Raw genomic sequence first — 13,759 nt, 5'->3', positions numbered from 1 at the left:
TGTTGTGGTGTGCAGACATCCCAAAATTGGCAAGGATGGAAGGACCAAATTGTGCAATTTATTGAGGCCAATCCTGCGTAATGATGGCTCGATAAACATCAGCCATGGACCTCCCCTCGGAAATCATTGCCGTCACTGCTGCCATTAGTGTGGTCGATTAGGGGGACCGATATCGGGGCAGTAGATGGGTAGGAGTAATTGACATGGTTTATGGCCCTTATCATTGTTTACAGGCACATTTAGCACTGGTGATCTGAATTTCCTTAAAGGGTTACTCGGTTAAAAAATTTGAAAATTTAACTTGAATTTGAAATTTTCCAACAGTGCAAATACTGGACTGAATATAAATTTCAACTGTGCCATTGTGCAGACGGATAGACAACTCCTAGAGATGCCTAGTTTCAGGGTATTTGCATGCATGATAACTGCTCTACAGCAATGTTTATTTGTATTCAACGAACATGACTAGTGTCTGCCTTTAATGTTTAGCCGGGATGCATTGGTTGTTCAAGATCAAAGAGCCACAAGGAAACGCCCATGCCAGATATTGAATTTTACCATATGATTTCAAAGGCAACTGCACCAATTTCCCAGCACGCTGATTGAATATTGATCTACTATTTTCTATCTTTAGCATAAACAAATAGTACTACTCCATTGTTAGTAGCTGTTATCTCCCATATCAAACATGCTGCTCATTTTCTGTTTGGTGTTTTGTGCACAATTTTTTCCTTGACGCAATATTTCATTTGCAACTCCTGATTTCATTAGCGTCGACCGACAGGTGTGGTGATAATTGAAATGGCAGAGCCATTCTGCACTTTATGAACAGAAGCATTTTACATTCAGACCCAACTTTTAGAGATGGTTATGATGTGTCTCTCACATCTGTTTGTAAAATAGCCCTTACAGCCATAAAGAGCTTTGGCTCCCGTATGATAGTGACATCTCAAATGGTGGCCATTATGACCAGCTGCCTCAGGGAAGAAGTAGAATGATAGAAGACTCGAGACAAAAATGGTTCTAGGGTTTTTTAGACACCATTTGCAAAGGAACACTGTAGAAGGTAGAGTTCCTTCAAGACACATTGAACTTCCAGGGTTATTGCCTCTGTAGCCTCCTCCTTGCGTGTGTTGTCTGGAAGCTGAGCCATGCCAGTAGATGGAGGGCCGGGATCCTTCAAGAGAGTACTGTGGAATCACCATCAAATGTGACTCGCTCTACCAAAACTAGGCGCTTGTCGCATCTGAACTTGACAGGTTGATACGGACTTGTTGTTCATTTCCCTATTGTAGACATTTTGTGAAATCTATTACAAACTGATTTGGTCACATTTCACAAAAGGTCTACAATAGGGAAATGAACAACAAGTCCGTATCAACCTGTCAAGTTCAGATGCGACAAGCGCCTAGTTTTGGTAGAGCGGGTCACAAATGTAGATACGTAAAAACAAGCAGTCTCGATTGAAAATGAGGTCTTGATTGATTCCCTGGGGTGACTGGACAACAATCATACAATCTCGTTAATGCTTTTTATTGATTGATTGATTGGAAAGAGCATTAAATAAGAGGGTTTCTTTGTCGTCAGTAAATCCTCTTGTTTACGAAGAGGCAAAGCTAGCATTGATTTTGAGATTGTCAACACTGGATGAAGTTGTTAAAGTTGTTGGACAGGATATGTCGAGGGATGCAACCTAAAATATCCTTTGCAGAATATTTTTCCAGGATTGTCGACTTGGAACCAATCAGAGCTGATCACGCGTTAAGCGGGCCGCCATATTGGTGACAAGGTGCAATACCTCACGGAGGTACTTGTTCTTAGCAAGTGATGAGAAAACATACTTTAAAGCAACAGCTATTACCAAAGTGACTAGAGTGTCATGTATCCAGTTAACAGTCGCAATGTTGCTATTGGTCCTGCTGAAGTGCTATATGTGACAAGACTCTTGAGAAGGATTGATATCCAGATATATTGGTGATGGAAGGCAATATACTTCCCTCAGGTAGATTGTGATGAGACTATCAAGAATGGAAAACGTGACTAACATTGGGATGTTCACAGATAAAGGAAGGGTGTATTGTGTGAAGTAGGGAGTATGATACTGTCATCTTGATATTGAGAGGAGAGATGATGACACTGGCCGTACTGAAGTATGTGGCCAATCTGCCCATCAACACAGCTGAGAGAGATTACACTACTTAGACACATGTCCATTACGAAGACATTGACAACAAGTGTGCCTCTACTAAAGGAGAAGGAAAGGGAAGGTGATGGCCCTGGAAATATTCTGTTCCTGATGAAGGAGGTAACAGACATGGGAAATGGGATGGCCCTGGAAGTAGATCTGTTCTTGATGGAGCCTATGATTGCTAAGCTTTTAGAGACATGGGATGAGCATGTCATCCTCCCTTGGAGGAGTAATACTCCCTGGCAAACACACCTCCAATTGCAGCGCGAACACTGAAGATAAGGACATAGGAGAATGATGTCTCTAAAAGATGCTGTGTTTTAGGTGAAAGAAATCAACAGGGAAGTTGGACATGGTTGGGGTTACTGTCTGAATGAGGCCACCATACAAAGAAAGAATTGACCATGTTGTCTTCAGTGTCAATTTGAGTCAGTGGCCTCCCATTGGCATGCAGTGAATGCTCTCCACGCTCCCATAGGTCTCATGTCTATTACATGTAATTGCTAATAAAACAAGATCACGGCAAGTCAATGACTCCATATCTTGCAAAGACAAAGACAATGACTTCTTATGTCCATTGTCCAGGCTTCTTGTCGCCAGAGATGCAATTTGTGGTCGCCATGGCAATCAGATGTTTATTGATGTAAATATAGGGTAACAATCATAGAAGGGAGTGAATTACATGTCTGTAGACTTGGGTTATTATTGGTGATGACCCTCGAGGGCTTGACTCAGGTATGCCAACGTCACACAGTGGAGACCAAGGTATGCTTTTTGAGATGTACACAGAATTAGGTAGTGCAAGTCTTGGCGTGAAGTAGTCTGTCCGATGGTTAGATCGATGTTTCACCTCTGTGGTCATGGGTTCGACTCTGAGTCAGTGCACGTCTTCATGTGATAAAGAGGGCGCCTCTCTCTCTGAGGATTCCTCTGGCGGTCCCCACTTCCCTCCAACACATTACAAATCACCAATATCCTTTACATAGTTTGTAATGTCTAATTGAAGCTCAGCTCTCAGCTTATTATGAAAAGTGCTTACTTTCAAGGCATCTACAAAGCTTCATGACAGTGAACCTTCCCATCCAACCAGCAACGACAATAACTCATGTTTGCGTCTTGTTCGTGAAGGGAAATGAGCAGACGACATTCGGAAATGAATGTGGATTATGTTAGGGATCACTAAACAGCACGAATTTGTATCATCTCCGAACATGATACGCTGATGGTTGCAACAATGGAATCAGATTGGCTTTCAAGGTTTCTGCGCTGGTCATGATTTGATCATTTTCCCTATCTCTTGTTGGATGACAATACAAAAAAATGAAGGCAATGGTTGGTGAATGAAACTTACAGTGGTTCTATGTTGCAATTGTGATTATTCCATTACCGTTTTGTTTGAAAGCACAGTCAGAGGGGTTGAGGATGATGTGAGACTCTCTGAGCATGATGGGCTTACTTATCACAGAAGCCATCTGCGTGTCAGACACAGTGGCTGATGCAAGCCTCAACTGCAACACCATTCAGAACAAGTAGACTTTTGTGGAAGAGTTTTGGGATTCGTGTCAACTCTGCCGAATCCCGAGCTCTTGAACTGAATACCTCACCAACCTCAAGCCTGTTATAAAAAGGTTAAGAACAGCAGTCGTGCTGTCACTTCAATCCAGATTAAATTGGAAGCTCATAGATGGAGGTGATCACGTCATAAAAGGTTTGGAGCGATTGCTAAATCACTGTAATATGGCTAATTATTGCTTTCAACATGAGATACCTGTTTCACTTTGGTGTGAGTAGGTGCTAATTGGGCTAGAGGCACCTAAGGGGCTGCGCTTTTCTACTAAGATGTTTTTTATGGAACTTTCTCAAAGAAGATTTTTTTCAAGAAAAGGCTATGATTTCAGTTCGGGAAATGGATGGGACTTGTATTGGATCAGGCTCATAATATGATTGGGGGGGGTCTTGTTTTTCTTCGCCTACAAAGACAAACCAAGATATAACAAGCTGAGGCCATAAATATTGCCATTAAAAACCAAAGACCATGTCTACCTTTGGTGCTCACCATGTCAAACCCTGAGGTCAATAATACTGACAATAATGGACATCAGGTCTACCAATAGAGCTTTTAACCACACATTTAACATTGCAGTGATTAGGGCTAATTGCTTCCTCAGGGTTCATAATGTGGTTGGCTTGATCAGAGATGAGAGATTACATGTAAGTGGTCTGCAGCCAAGCTTTCACCAATGGCTGTGGCGCCATCAGTGGCAGGAAGGGATATCGATGTAGTCCTCAGTTCTTCATCAACTGTCAATAGTCCTCCAAATAACTGGTAGGATCTGGTTCTTGAAGATTAGCATATCCTTCCCTCAAGGCTGCTTGGTTTGGTCATAGCTTTGATACATTGGCAACCAAACTATAAAACTTTCTTGAAATTGACTCCTAGTTATCGTGACCAAGTCATGCAGTGAACACAGCATCAGTTATTCACGTACATGTACAGTTTGTCAAGTCATTCTCAAAGTGAAATGAAGGATAATTTGATCATCATCTTTGTGCCAATCCAACTTAGAATGTTGATACATAACATAAGACAGAAAAGTAAAGGTCAATGTACAGCACCCTCCAGCCAGCTGGCTGACACAGACACAGATTAGATTCCTGTCTTCAGATATTTTGATCATAAAATTCAAGGTTGGTTGTCGATTTGGATATTCCGATTTCCCGACGGGCTGAGCTATCTCCGATATTAAAATCTGATGTTTGGCAGATTCGCCAAAGCGTCATAAAAGTGTTATTTGATGAATTTTGATCTTTAAATCATTACTTGTGCTTTCTTGACATTTTCTTGTTGGGGACGAATGATATCAGTTATTTAGATCGGATATTTGGTGGATTCTCTAGAGTACCATGAAACCATTATTCAATGAATTTGGAAGGGAAGTTGATGACTAGGAAGAATGGAGGGGTGCCAAAGCAATGCTGGTTCTTTCCATCTCAATGGGTGATGGCAGATTTTCTCATCTGGCTCAGTGATTGCATCCTATGTTCTCTGAGTCACTTCTTACTATAGCTTCAACAGACAGTCACGATATGTAGCATACTTCTGGTTGTCTGGACCTGTCAACCAGAGTAGGCTCCCAAAGGGCCCCTCACCTTTAATACCACTAGTCTCTCCTGCTAATCCGGTGGGAGTCTGCTCATCCCGTGGGAGTCTGGACCTGTCAACTAAAGTGGGTCTAAAAGTGCTCCTCACCTAATGTCAGTCTCTCCAGCTCATCCCGTGGGAGTCTGGACCTGTCTTGAGCTGAGACAAACTAAGTAGGGTCCTTTGTGTAGGTGTCTGAGATGTGGCTAATGGATTACCTAAGGTGCAAGGGCTATGTGTTTTGTTATGCTAAATTGAGTCTCCTGACATCAGCGAAAACGTCTGAGATAAAACTTATAGTCACACTCTCAACCTTTCTGTACCTCAGCATTGGACTGAGTGGTTATATTCAAGTCTTTTGACGATGGAAAGCTGCTGACTTTTCAGCAGCTTGCCACATGGACTGAGTGGTCAATGCTTGAGTCCATTCCCAGAAGGACAAGAGCCAATCTTCACCCAAACCCAATCACCTTACTCCCTGTGCTGATACCCCAACTGACTACTGAAGTAATCAGCAAATGCATGCATTTAAATCACTCACAACCACTGCTAATCCCTTCCTCATGCATTGGTCATTTCTGAGTCAATTCCCTGTCGGACCCAAGCCAATCATTACCATAACCCAATCACCTCAATACCCAGTCATTATCTGCCCGTTGGAGTAATCAGCAAGTAACCCCCCTAAATCATTCAATCACCACTGATAAACCTTCTGTGCCATTGATGTCCTAATGGATTGTAGGCAAGGCTGACCTCTGTGGCAGGCGAGAGTAAATATGCCAGGAGTCAGTCAATGATGTGACTATAGATGTGACCTTCATTGATGATATCGTCACACCAAGCTCATTTAGACTTTTGATACCATAAACAGATGCTCAGATCAGCATTTATCACTCCTATGAGTGACGAGCCTGACATGTATGCAGATCCCTGTCATCTAATCACCAAAGTGATAACCAACCGGATACAAATCTCTCCAAGTTTTCATCTCTCAGTGCTCATTCTGACAAATTGCTCCATTTATCTCCCGAATCCACTAAACCATTACCATGGTGACCACTATACAACCATTCAAGTGGAGGATAATATGGTCAAGCTTTCAGTCAATGCTAGTCGAATCTTTAGGGATGGTTGTTTGTTGTTCAGACATCATTATCTTCTCTGACAGATACATCTTATTGGCTGTTTGAACAAGTAACTTTGAAGAAACAATTTTCCCAAATTCAAGATCCACTGTATAGGCAGCAAGTTGGTCCAAGCACTGTTGGGAACTGGGTCTGATTTGACTTGGTGATATGTACTGTGTGATTGCAGAGACACCTTTAGGTGACTGTCTCAAACTTGATGAAGCCGGCCTGGCTTTTGCCCACATGTCTAGTCTCATAACACTGAGCGGCACCCACTTGTATCATAAAACTTGGCTAATTGAAGTGACTGCTGAATTATATGACAGCTCTAAAAAATAACCCCCATTATTTCTAAAATGTTGCTAATCTATGCCTCGATATTTCTCAAGCTAACGAGTTGCTAACAAAGTTTAACATTGTGTATGACTCTGTTTACATTAATCACATATACCATAAACTGCAGTAAATGCAGTCAGGATAGACTAGCATTGCTAAATTAAATGCCATTTCCCCAGGATAGGAATGATTTGATAAAATGGTCATGTATCACTGATGGCAATGTCATATCTTAGCTGTAGTGTTTGCACTCAGTCCGCTAATGAACTTAATGCTTATCAACGTAGCGATGTTGAGCTGGTTCATTTCCGCATTCTGATCTGGCGGTCAACTCCAGGACTCATGATTGTTAGGCTGAGGGTTTCTTGAGATGTATTAATTGCTACTCCTTGCCGTGATTACTAGCAGTCTGGTCTACAGTTACTGCAGGGCGGGCAGTAATGTAGAGTGCTTAGTTCCTGTGTTGAGGGGACCACTGATTCATCCAGAAGGAAGAATGTGTACATTTGTCTGCACTTTGCTGGCAGGGCAGATGTGAAAGCCTTGAGGTCAGAATGCCCACCTGATGTCCTGATGAGTTGTTGAAGCAAAAGTTCCCCGACACCTGACACAGAGAGCAAAGTCACTTTGGCAGGACTGTCCAGTGCCATTTCAATGGAAATCAAAGTAAAGCTCCACTACGTGATCTTGTGATCTTGTGTCATTTTTGATCCCATTCTCAGTGGCAGCGACAAGAGGAGGGCATTGACCTTGGCACCTCCACTCATTTATGGCATTGTTTCATTGCTAATCGAAGTAGACTGTTGTAGAAGCCACACAACATGATCTTGTGATGTTTACATTCGTGATCATCCTCCCAGCGGCGGAGACCACGGTGGGTAAAGGTATTGGTTTACCTTTGTAACACAATAGAGACCCACCATGGAGACAATACCACTGGCAAAAACCAAATGTCTGGAATGCCCCTCGGCTGAGGCACCCTACTTAATACAGGAACCCTGTCTGTTTCAACCAGGCCACTGAAGGCATTACCCTCAGAGGTGTAAGTGTGGTCTTCAATCAAAGCCCTGATTACAAGTGAACAATAGAATGGCAGGTTTGGTCATGTAGTTACGATGCTGAGACAATACCAGGCTTAAATCAGAGCGTGACCAAGTCACCTGAAGTAATCTACCATCATTGATTAGTGGTTGGATGGCCCACGACAATGTCTGTATTGTGTAACAATGGATGTGGTTAGCAAGACCATAAAGCTAGCAATCTTGCTTTATGGCGAGCTCAGTGACTGAGACAATACTGTCCAACCATTTCCCACAAATCCGGATTTCGCTTAGTCATCCACCTGCTCTGGGTAATTTACAGCCATCGATTATCTGCGTGTTACAGGCGACAACACCTTGTCGATGTAATCAAGGTTGGAAATTGTTATGCCAGGCAGAGGGGTCTCATTAGGCAAGGAAATGGTACCCACACGGGCTTGTGGTACATGCCCTCATGTCATCCATCATCATGCTGCTAGTGCAGTTAGCAGCTGGCAGAAACATTCAGAAAGAAATACCACACAGAAAAGTGCTCTGTCATCTGCCAAATTGCGTTCTTGGGAAGGGGAGCTTAAAATCTCCAACACAGAAGTTAGAATTGATTAAGATTCTGACAGCTCATACCGACTCATTGGTGTGGTGTGTGTTGGTATACCTTCACGAAGACAGAGACTTCAGGATTTACATACACCACTCAGGAGATAGATCAGCTTGTAAAGTCGGCCAACCAGAGTCGGCAAGAAATGCAATCAAGAAATACCTTCCCATGTCCCTTTGTTGGTTAATCATCATGAAATGATTTCAGCCATGCCGCTCTCACCAGCGGCTTATCTGGCCATGGCGGCCAGAAATGCCACCGTGTCATGCTGATGGGGACGAGGTACCCCATCTATCACCCCTCCTGCCATCTCCCATCCCAATCATGAAGGCAAAGCAGTTATTAAAGATTACTTTCCTAATGGGTATAAACATGATCCCATTCATATTCAGAACTTCTGTCAATTCCAATATTGCTAAGTGGTATTTAATGTTTGAGGTTTTAACATTTTTATTGTGGTTGGTGCTTGGAGATGAGATTGTGTCATTCAGTGAGGCGACTTGGTTGGCGAAGAAGCGTCCTCCTTAAAAAGTGTATTGGGAAGAAACATTGGTTGTTTGGGAATGACGCTGCTGTCGACAGCATTTCAGTTCTCAAGATTGGAAAAGAAAGCAGGAGAAAAGGTACACAATTGAATGCACACCTCCTCGCAGATTCAAATAGCCAGAATCTCATTTCACTGATCCCTTCTTTCCCTGTTAGTGATTGAGTTGAAACAAGCTTCTTCCATGCAAGCCTGCCTTTCATGTTGAGTGAGCTGGATGAACTACTGATTGATGGGATCGAGTAACTCGCCTTGATTAAATTTCACAAGCCATGCATTGCTGATTGCATGTTAATGTCAATGTTAAAAGCTTTGTGTCACAAACGTGTAACTATGCTGTAAAGGTGCAGTGTTGTTAGACATTGAATGATACCAGCTTGGAGAGGGCACCATGCCAAGAGTTGGCTAACAGCACTGTGTCAGGAACTGGCCGTTATCACCAGAAGGAACTGTATTTCCATCAAAATGTGCTGGCCTTCTTTTCCCCGTTCTCCAACACCCGTCCTCCCGTTGACTGTGTTGTCCTTGATTTGATTGGCTGAGCTGACACAACTGTAGAAGCTTGATGGCAAAGAGGGTAACGGTGGTGGCAAAGTTGAGGTTGCCATGTCAAGAATGCTTATGTCACGTTAAAGGTGTGATAGGCTGAAACTGCAGAAGGGGCCCTTATAACTATGGCTGATGGTGCTGTTGGTCATCACTGATGTAATGGTATTAAGATGTCGTAAAGACACACCTAAGGAAAGAGTCTATCCTGCCTCAAAGGACACCACTGCTTGTCTTGCATTGAGCGTTTGTCAGAAATTGTAGCATGGCGGCGTACTATAACCCGCAGTGACTGTATACCACCTACGAGCAAATGCAAGACCAAGAACCTAGCTTGCGTCTTGTGGTAATTGCCTTTTTCTGTCTGACTGACCACAGCGACTCACCAAGGAGCTGCCAGCAATTCTCATGGGGGCCAGGTTATTGCCAGCGCACATGGTTGATGGGTCCACTGATCGCCAGTGATCCACGAAGAGAGATATAATCGGGCGTAAAACAAGGAAATCATTTCCCGATAAAACAGCGATCTCCTAATTTGGAAAAAACAGTGGTCGATGATTGTGAGCAGTGGAGCAGGAGGAAAATAGATTTAGTGGTTTGGTTGGTATGTTTGGCTGCCTCTGAGGCGATACACAGGCTTGGTCATAGCCTGTGGTAACACCACCAATCAAAGTAATTGTGTCCCCCTCTCCGTAGGTGGCATCTTGCACTTCACTTGCACAAGAGTTCCTGTATAAATGAGTCTGTCTCCTAGTGAAAGAAGTGATTGGTTTGTTAGGGGGTCACTTTGAGCATCCCATCATAAAGGGTTAAATCAAGTAAATATTCTCTGTAAACTCGCTGACAAGACACCTCTTCGGTTAAACACCACCATTATCCCCACTCCAATTATCCTGATGTGTCATATATGGCATTTCCCATCTGACGGGGAAATTTGTGGGTGATTAATTGGCAGGCTGGCTGTCCACCATTTGAAATATTCATGGAAGAGTTATACATGTATATATATACATAGCTGTGTATTGATATGTTTCTTCTGTGTGTAGAGGGACGGTCCCTCGTTAGACGAGATGAAAACCGTACTTGCAGTAATCATACTGCTGGTACTTGCTATTGATTACATAGCTAGAATGCAGCTTATCTGGAAAAAAACACCATTATCTATCAAAGTCATTAGCAGTTAGCTCGACAGACATATTGCTTAAAAACTGTCAAAATTCAATGCCTCAGAAAACCAGCCGTCTGATATGAAGCAGAAATGAGGCAACGTCTCTAAAGATGATGATATATCCGAGTGCCTCATGGGAGTCTCAGATAACGGAGCCTCTTTCTGGTGTCCAGGAATTTGCTTGAAGCGGTGATGGTGACAGACGTATTGAGTTCGCTTTGAAACTAAGATCTGACAATTCCTGGTGGAAACTGGGAAACTGCTGTCTGCTCAACTTGATATCGCAAACAAAGAGGTTTTGTCTATGTTTAACTGTCAGAATGTGAGAGATATCATGTCATGGTTACTTTACAAAACACTGAAATCAAATTTCTCTAAAGTGATGATGAATGTTGATGTTGATTCCCTTCAAGTGACTCTGGCAGCCATATTGGGTTTGCTTTGAAACTGGCGTCTCTCACTGATCCTCAGCGGAACTTCTGAAAATACCATACTAGCTACTTGAATGACTGAAACTGGAATCTCAATTGAGCTGTGCCAAGGAAACTTTTTTTTCTTTAAAAGTTGGAAGTTTCCTCTTAAAACTGTTATGATTTTCTTCAACTGCAAGTTCCCAAGTAAAGAGTTCACCCTTTTCCTGAAGACTTGAACAAGACTGTCCTTTTTGGGCTAAAAAAGGCAATACCCCTCCAACAATTGGTTCAAGAACTTCCGATTAGTTTCAGATTGCTTATCCCTGGTTCATTTCGACTTGTACCCCAAGACATTTGTCACTTTGTTCTAAAATGCCACACATTCTATCTTTGCAGTAAAATAGAAGAATCGATTGACAAGGAAAAGAAAACCCGTGAAATCTTAGCTGAGAAGGAAACGTTCAACGAGAACTGCTGCATGAGATGTTGTGACACATTCAACTTCATCTTCAACCGTAAACGCGTCTGCATCGGATGTAAATATAACGTGTGTAAGAACTGTTGTGTGTACGATGATAATGTTAAGGAGTATGTCTGCAGCACGTGCCAAAAACACAGGTGAGACACTTTGAATTTAAAGTTTCTCATTAGCAGAATTATAGCCTTTGTGTACATGTACTGTCAGTTGTTTTTTCCACAAAACGTACCATAGCTATGATTGGTCCAATTCCCCTTCCCTGTACAGTTTATCTGGCATGGGTGAATCAGCTTGGAGTACAACTCCTCCTATTGGGTAATGTAGGTGCTCTGGCTCTGTGGTCCATGAAGGCGCACAGCCACTGGATCAACTAAGGGTGACATTTGCTATGCCATTCAGGTCAACTCTTTCCAAGAAAGCCAATGCCCAGTGGTGAAGTACCATAAGCCATAAGATGATGACCTTGCATGTTCCAGCCAATACATGAAGGATCGTAATGACCCGGCGGAGAAACCCCCTCCCCCCGCCTGTGATAACAGATTCCCGGGTTTACTGGTTTCCCCACTTATCTTGTGGGACATCGTGAAGTGATGAATATAAATGAACGGTTGATGAGGGTGCCATGAGCTGAGGTTTAGGGTGATGAGATTGTATCATTCTGGTTGTCATTGGTGTCATCTCAGTGGTAGCTGTGTGTTGTTTATGTCTTTCAAAGTGGAGCTTGGTGGTGACTGGTTCCTGACTCTCAAGCAAAGGGTCATGGTCATTTTGGAAAGTGAGCGCAGCCCCACCTCGAGCGCCTTGAAGGTGCGATCTTGGAAATGAGTGTGGTCTGGTAGACCTCTTGCTGAATTCACCAATGCATATATTCAGAAGCTGAGCCCCAATTCTTCACGCAGAATCGGCAATCCATTCTAATTATGCGACTACGAGAAGATTTCTCCATATTTTCCTCTTGGCTGCTTCTCCAGTATCTCCTTGACCTTTGGTGAACTGAAGCAATTTCCAATTCATGTATAAATTAGGTTTTTATTGGATTTCGTAAAGAAGAATCTACCCGACTTATGGTTGGTGGTTCAATAAAGTTAGTTTAGACGCTTTGGTTTGATGCTCTATAGACACTAATTTCTGCCGGCACATTCAGGTCCATAGGCTACATTTATAAAAACTGCCTTGTCAATTCTTTGACACCTTCTGTGTCCTGTGGTTTAGCGAGACCAAGTCTGACCTGTTCAAGGGAGGCCTGAGGCTGGGTAGGCACCCAGGGTAGACCACCTCATCATCAAGTCAGTGCTTTTATTTCCATCGATATCTTTTGGCGGGGATGTTATTTGCCCTCATCTCCAAAGTATTGATATAACTTATGATTCATGGTCTTCGATTGCATATGAGCTGGTGACGATTCTGCTAACAAGTTACCTCGGTATGTGACAGCTAGCACTCATTAATCTTGGCCATGTCGGGTAGAGTCTGCAATGGGTAGCCTACATAGAGCTGAGACACGATCCATGTCGGGTAGAGTCCGCAATGGGTAGCCTACATAGAGCTGAGACACGATCCATGTCGGGTAGAGTCCGCAATGGGTAGCCTACATAGAGCTGAGACACGATCCATGTCGGGTAGAGTCCGCAATGGGTAGCCTACATAGAGCTGAGACACGATCCATGTCGGGTAGAGTCCGCAATGGGTAGCCTACATAGAGCTGAGACACGATCCATGTAGAGTAGAGTCCGCAATGGGTAGCCTACATAGAGCTGAGACACGATCCATGTCGGGTAGAGTCCGCAATGGGTAGCCTACATAGAGCTAAGACACGATCCATGTCTGGTAGAGTCCGCAATGGGTAGCCTACATAGAGCTGAGACACGATCCATGTCTGGTAGAGTCCGCAATGGGTAGCCTACATAGAGCTGAGACACGATCCATGTCAGGTAGAGTCTGCAATGGGTAGCCTACATAGAGCTGAGACACGATCCATGTCTGGTAGAGTCCGCAATGGGTAGCCTACATAGAGCTGAGACACGATCCATGTCGGGTAGAGTCTGCAATGGGTAGCCTACATAGAGCTGAGACACGATCCATGTCGGGTAGAGTCTGCAATGGGTAGCCTACATAGAGCTGAGACACGATCCATGTCGGGTAGAGTCTGCAATGGGTAGCCTACATAGAGCTGAGACAC

General features: G+C 43.4%; 1 protein-coding gene across 6 annotated transcripts in view; it reads left to right on the top strand.

Annotated features, from left to right (window-relative positions):
- The window catches only part of LOC135499610 (titin homolog), a 43,557-nt gene that overhangs the window by 8,738 nt on the left and 21,060 nt on the right, over positions 1–13,759 (top strand). For all 6 annotated transcript variants that reach the window (XM_064790485.1, XM_064790484.1, XM_064790483.1 and 3 more), the window contains exon 3: positions 11,499–11,720. In XM_064790485.1, the coding sequence (XP_064646555.1) occupies positions 11,499–11,720 (222 nt within the window). The remainder of the gene's footprint in view (positions 1–11,498; positions 11,721–13,759) is intronic.

This window comes from Lineus longissimus, chromosome 15, assembly GCF_910592395.1.
Source record: "Lineus longissimus chromosome 15, tnLinLong1.2, whole genome shotgun sequence".
NCBI classification, from domain to species: domain Eukaryota; kingdom Metazoa; phylum Nemertea; class Pilidiophora; order Heteronemertea; family Lineidae; genus Lineus; species Lineus longissimus.
The sequence above is the reverse complement of the archived record's forward strand: the minus strand, read 5'-3'. Positions and strand labels throughout refer to the sequence as shown.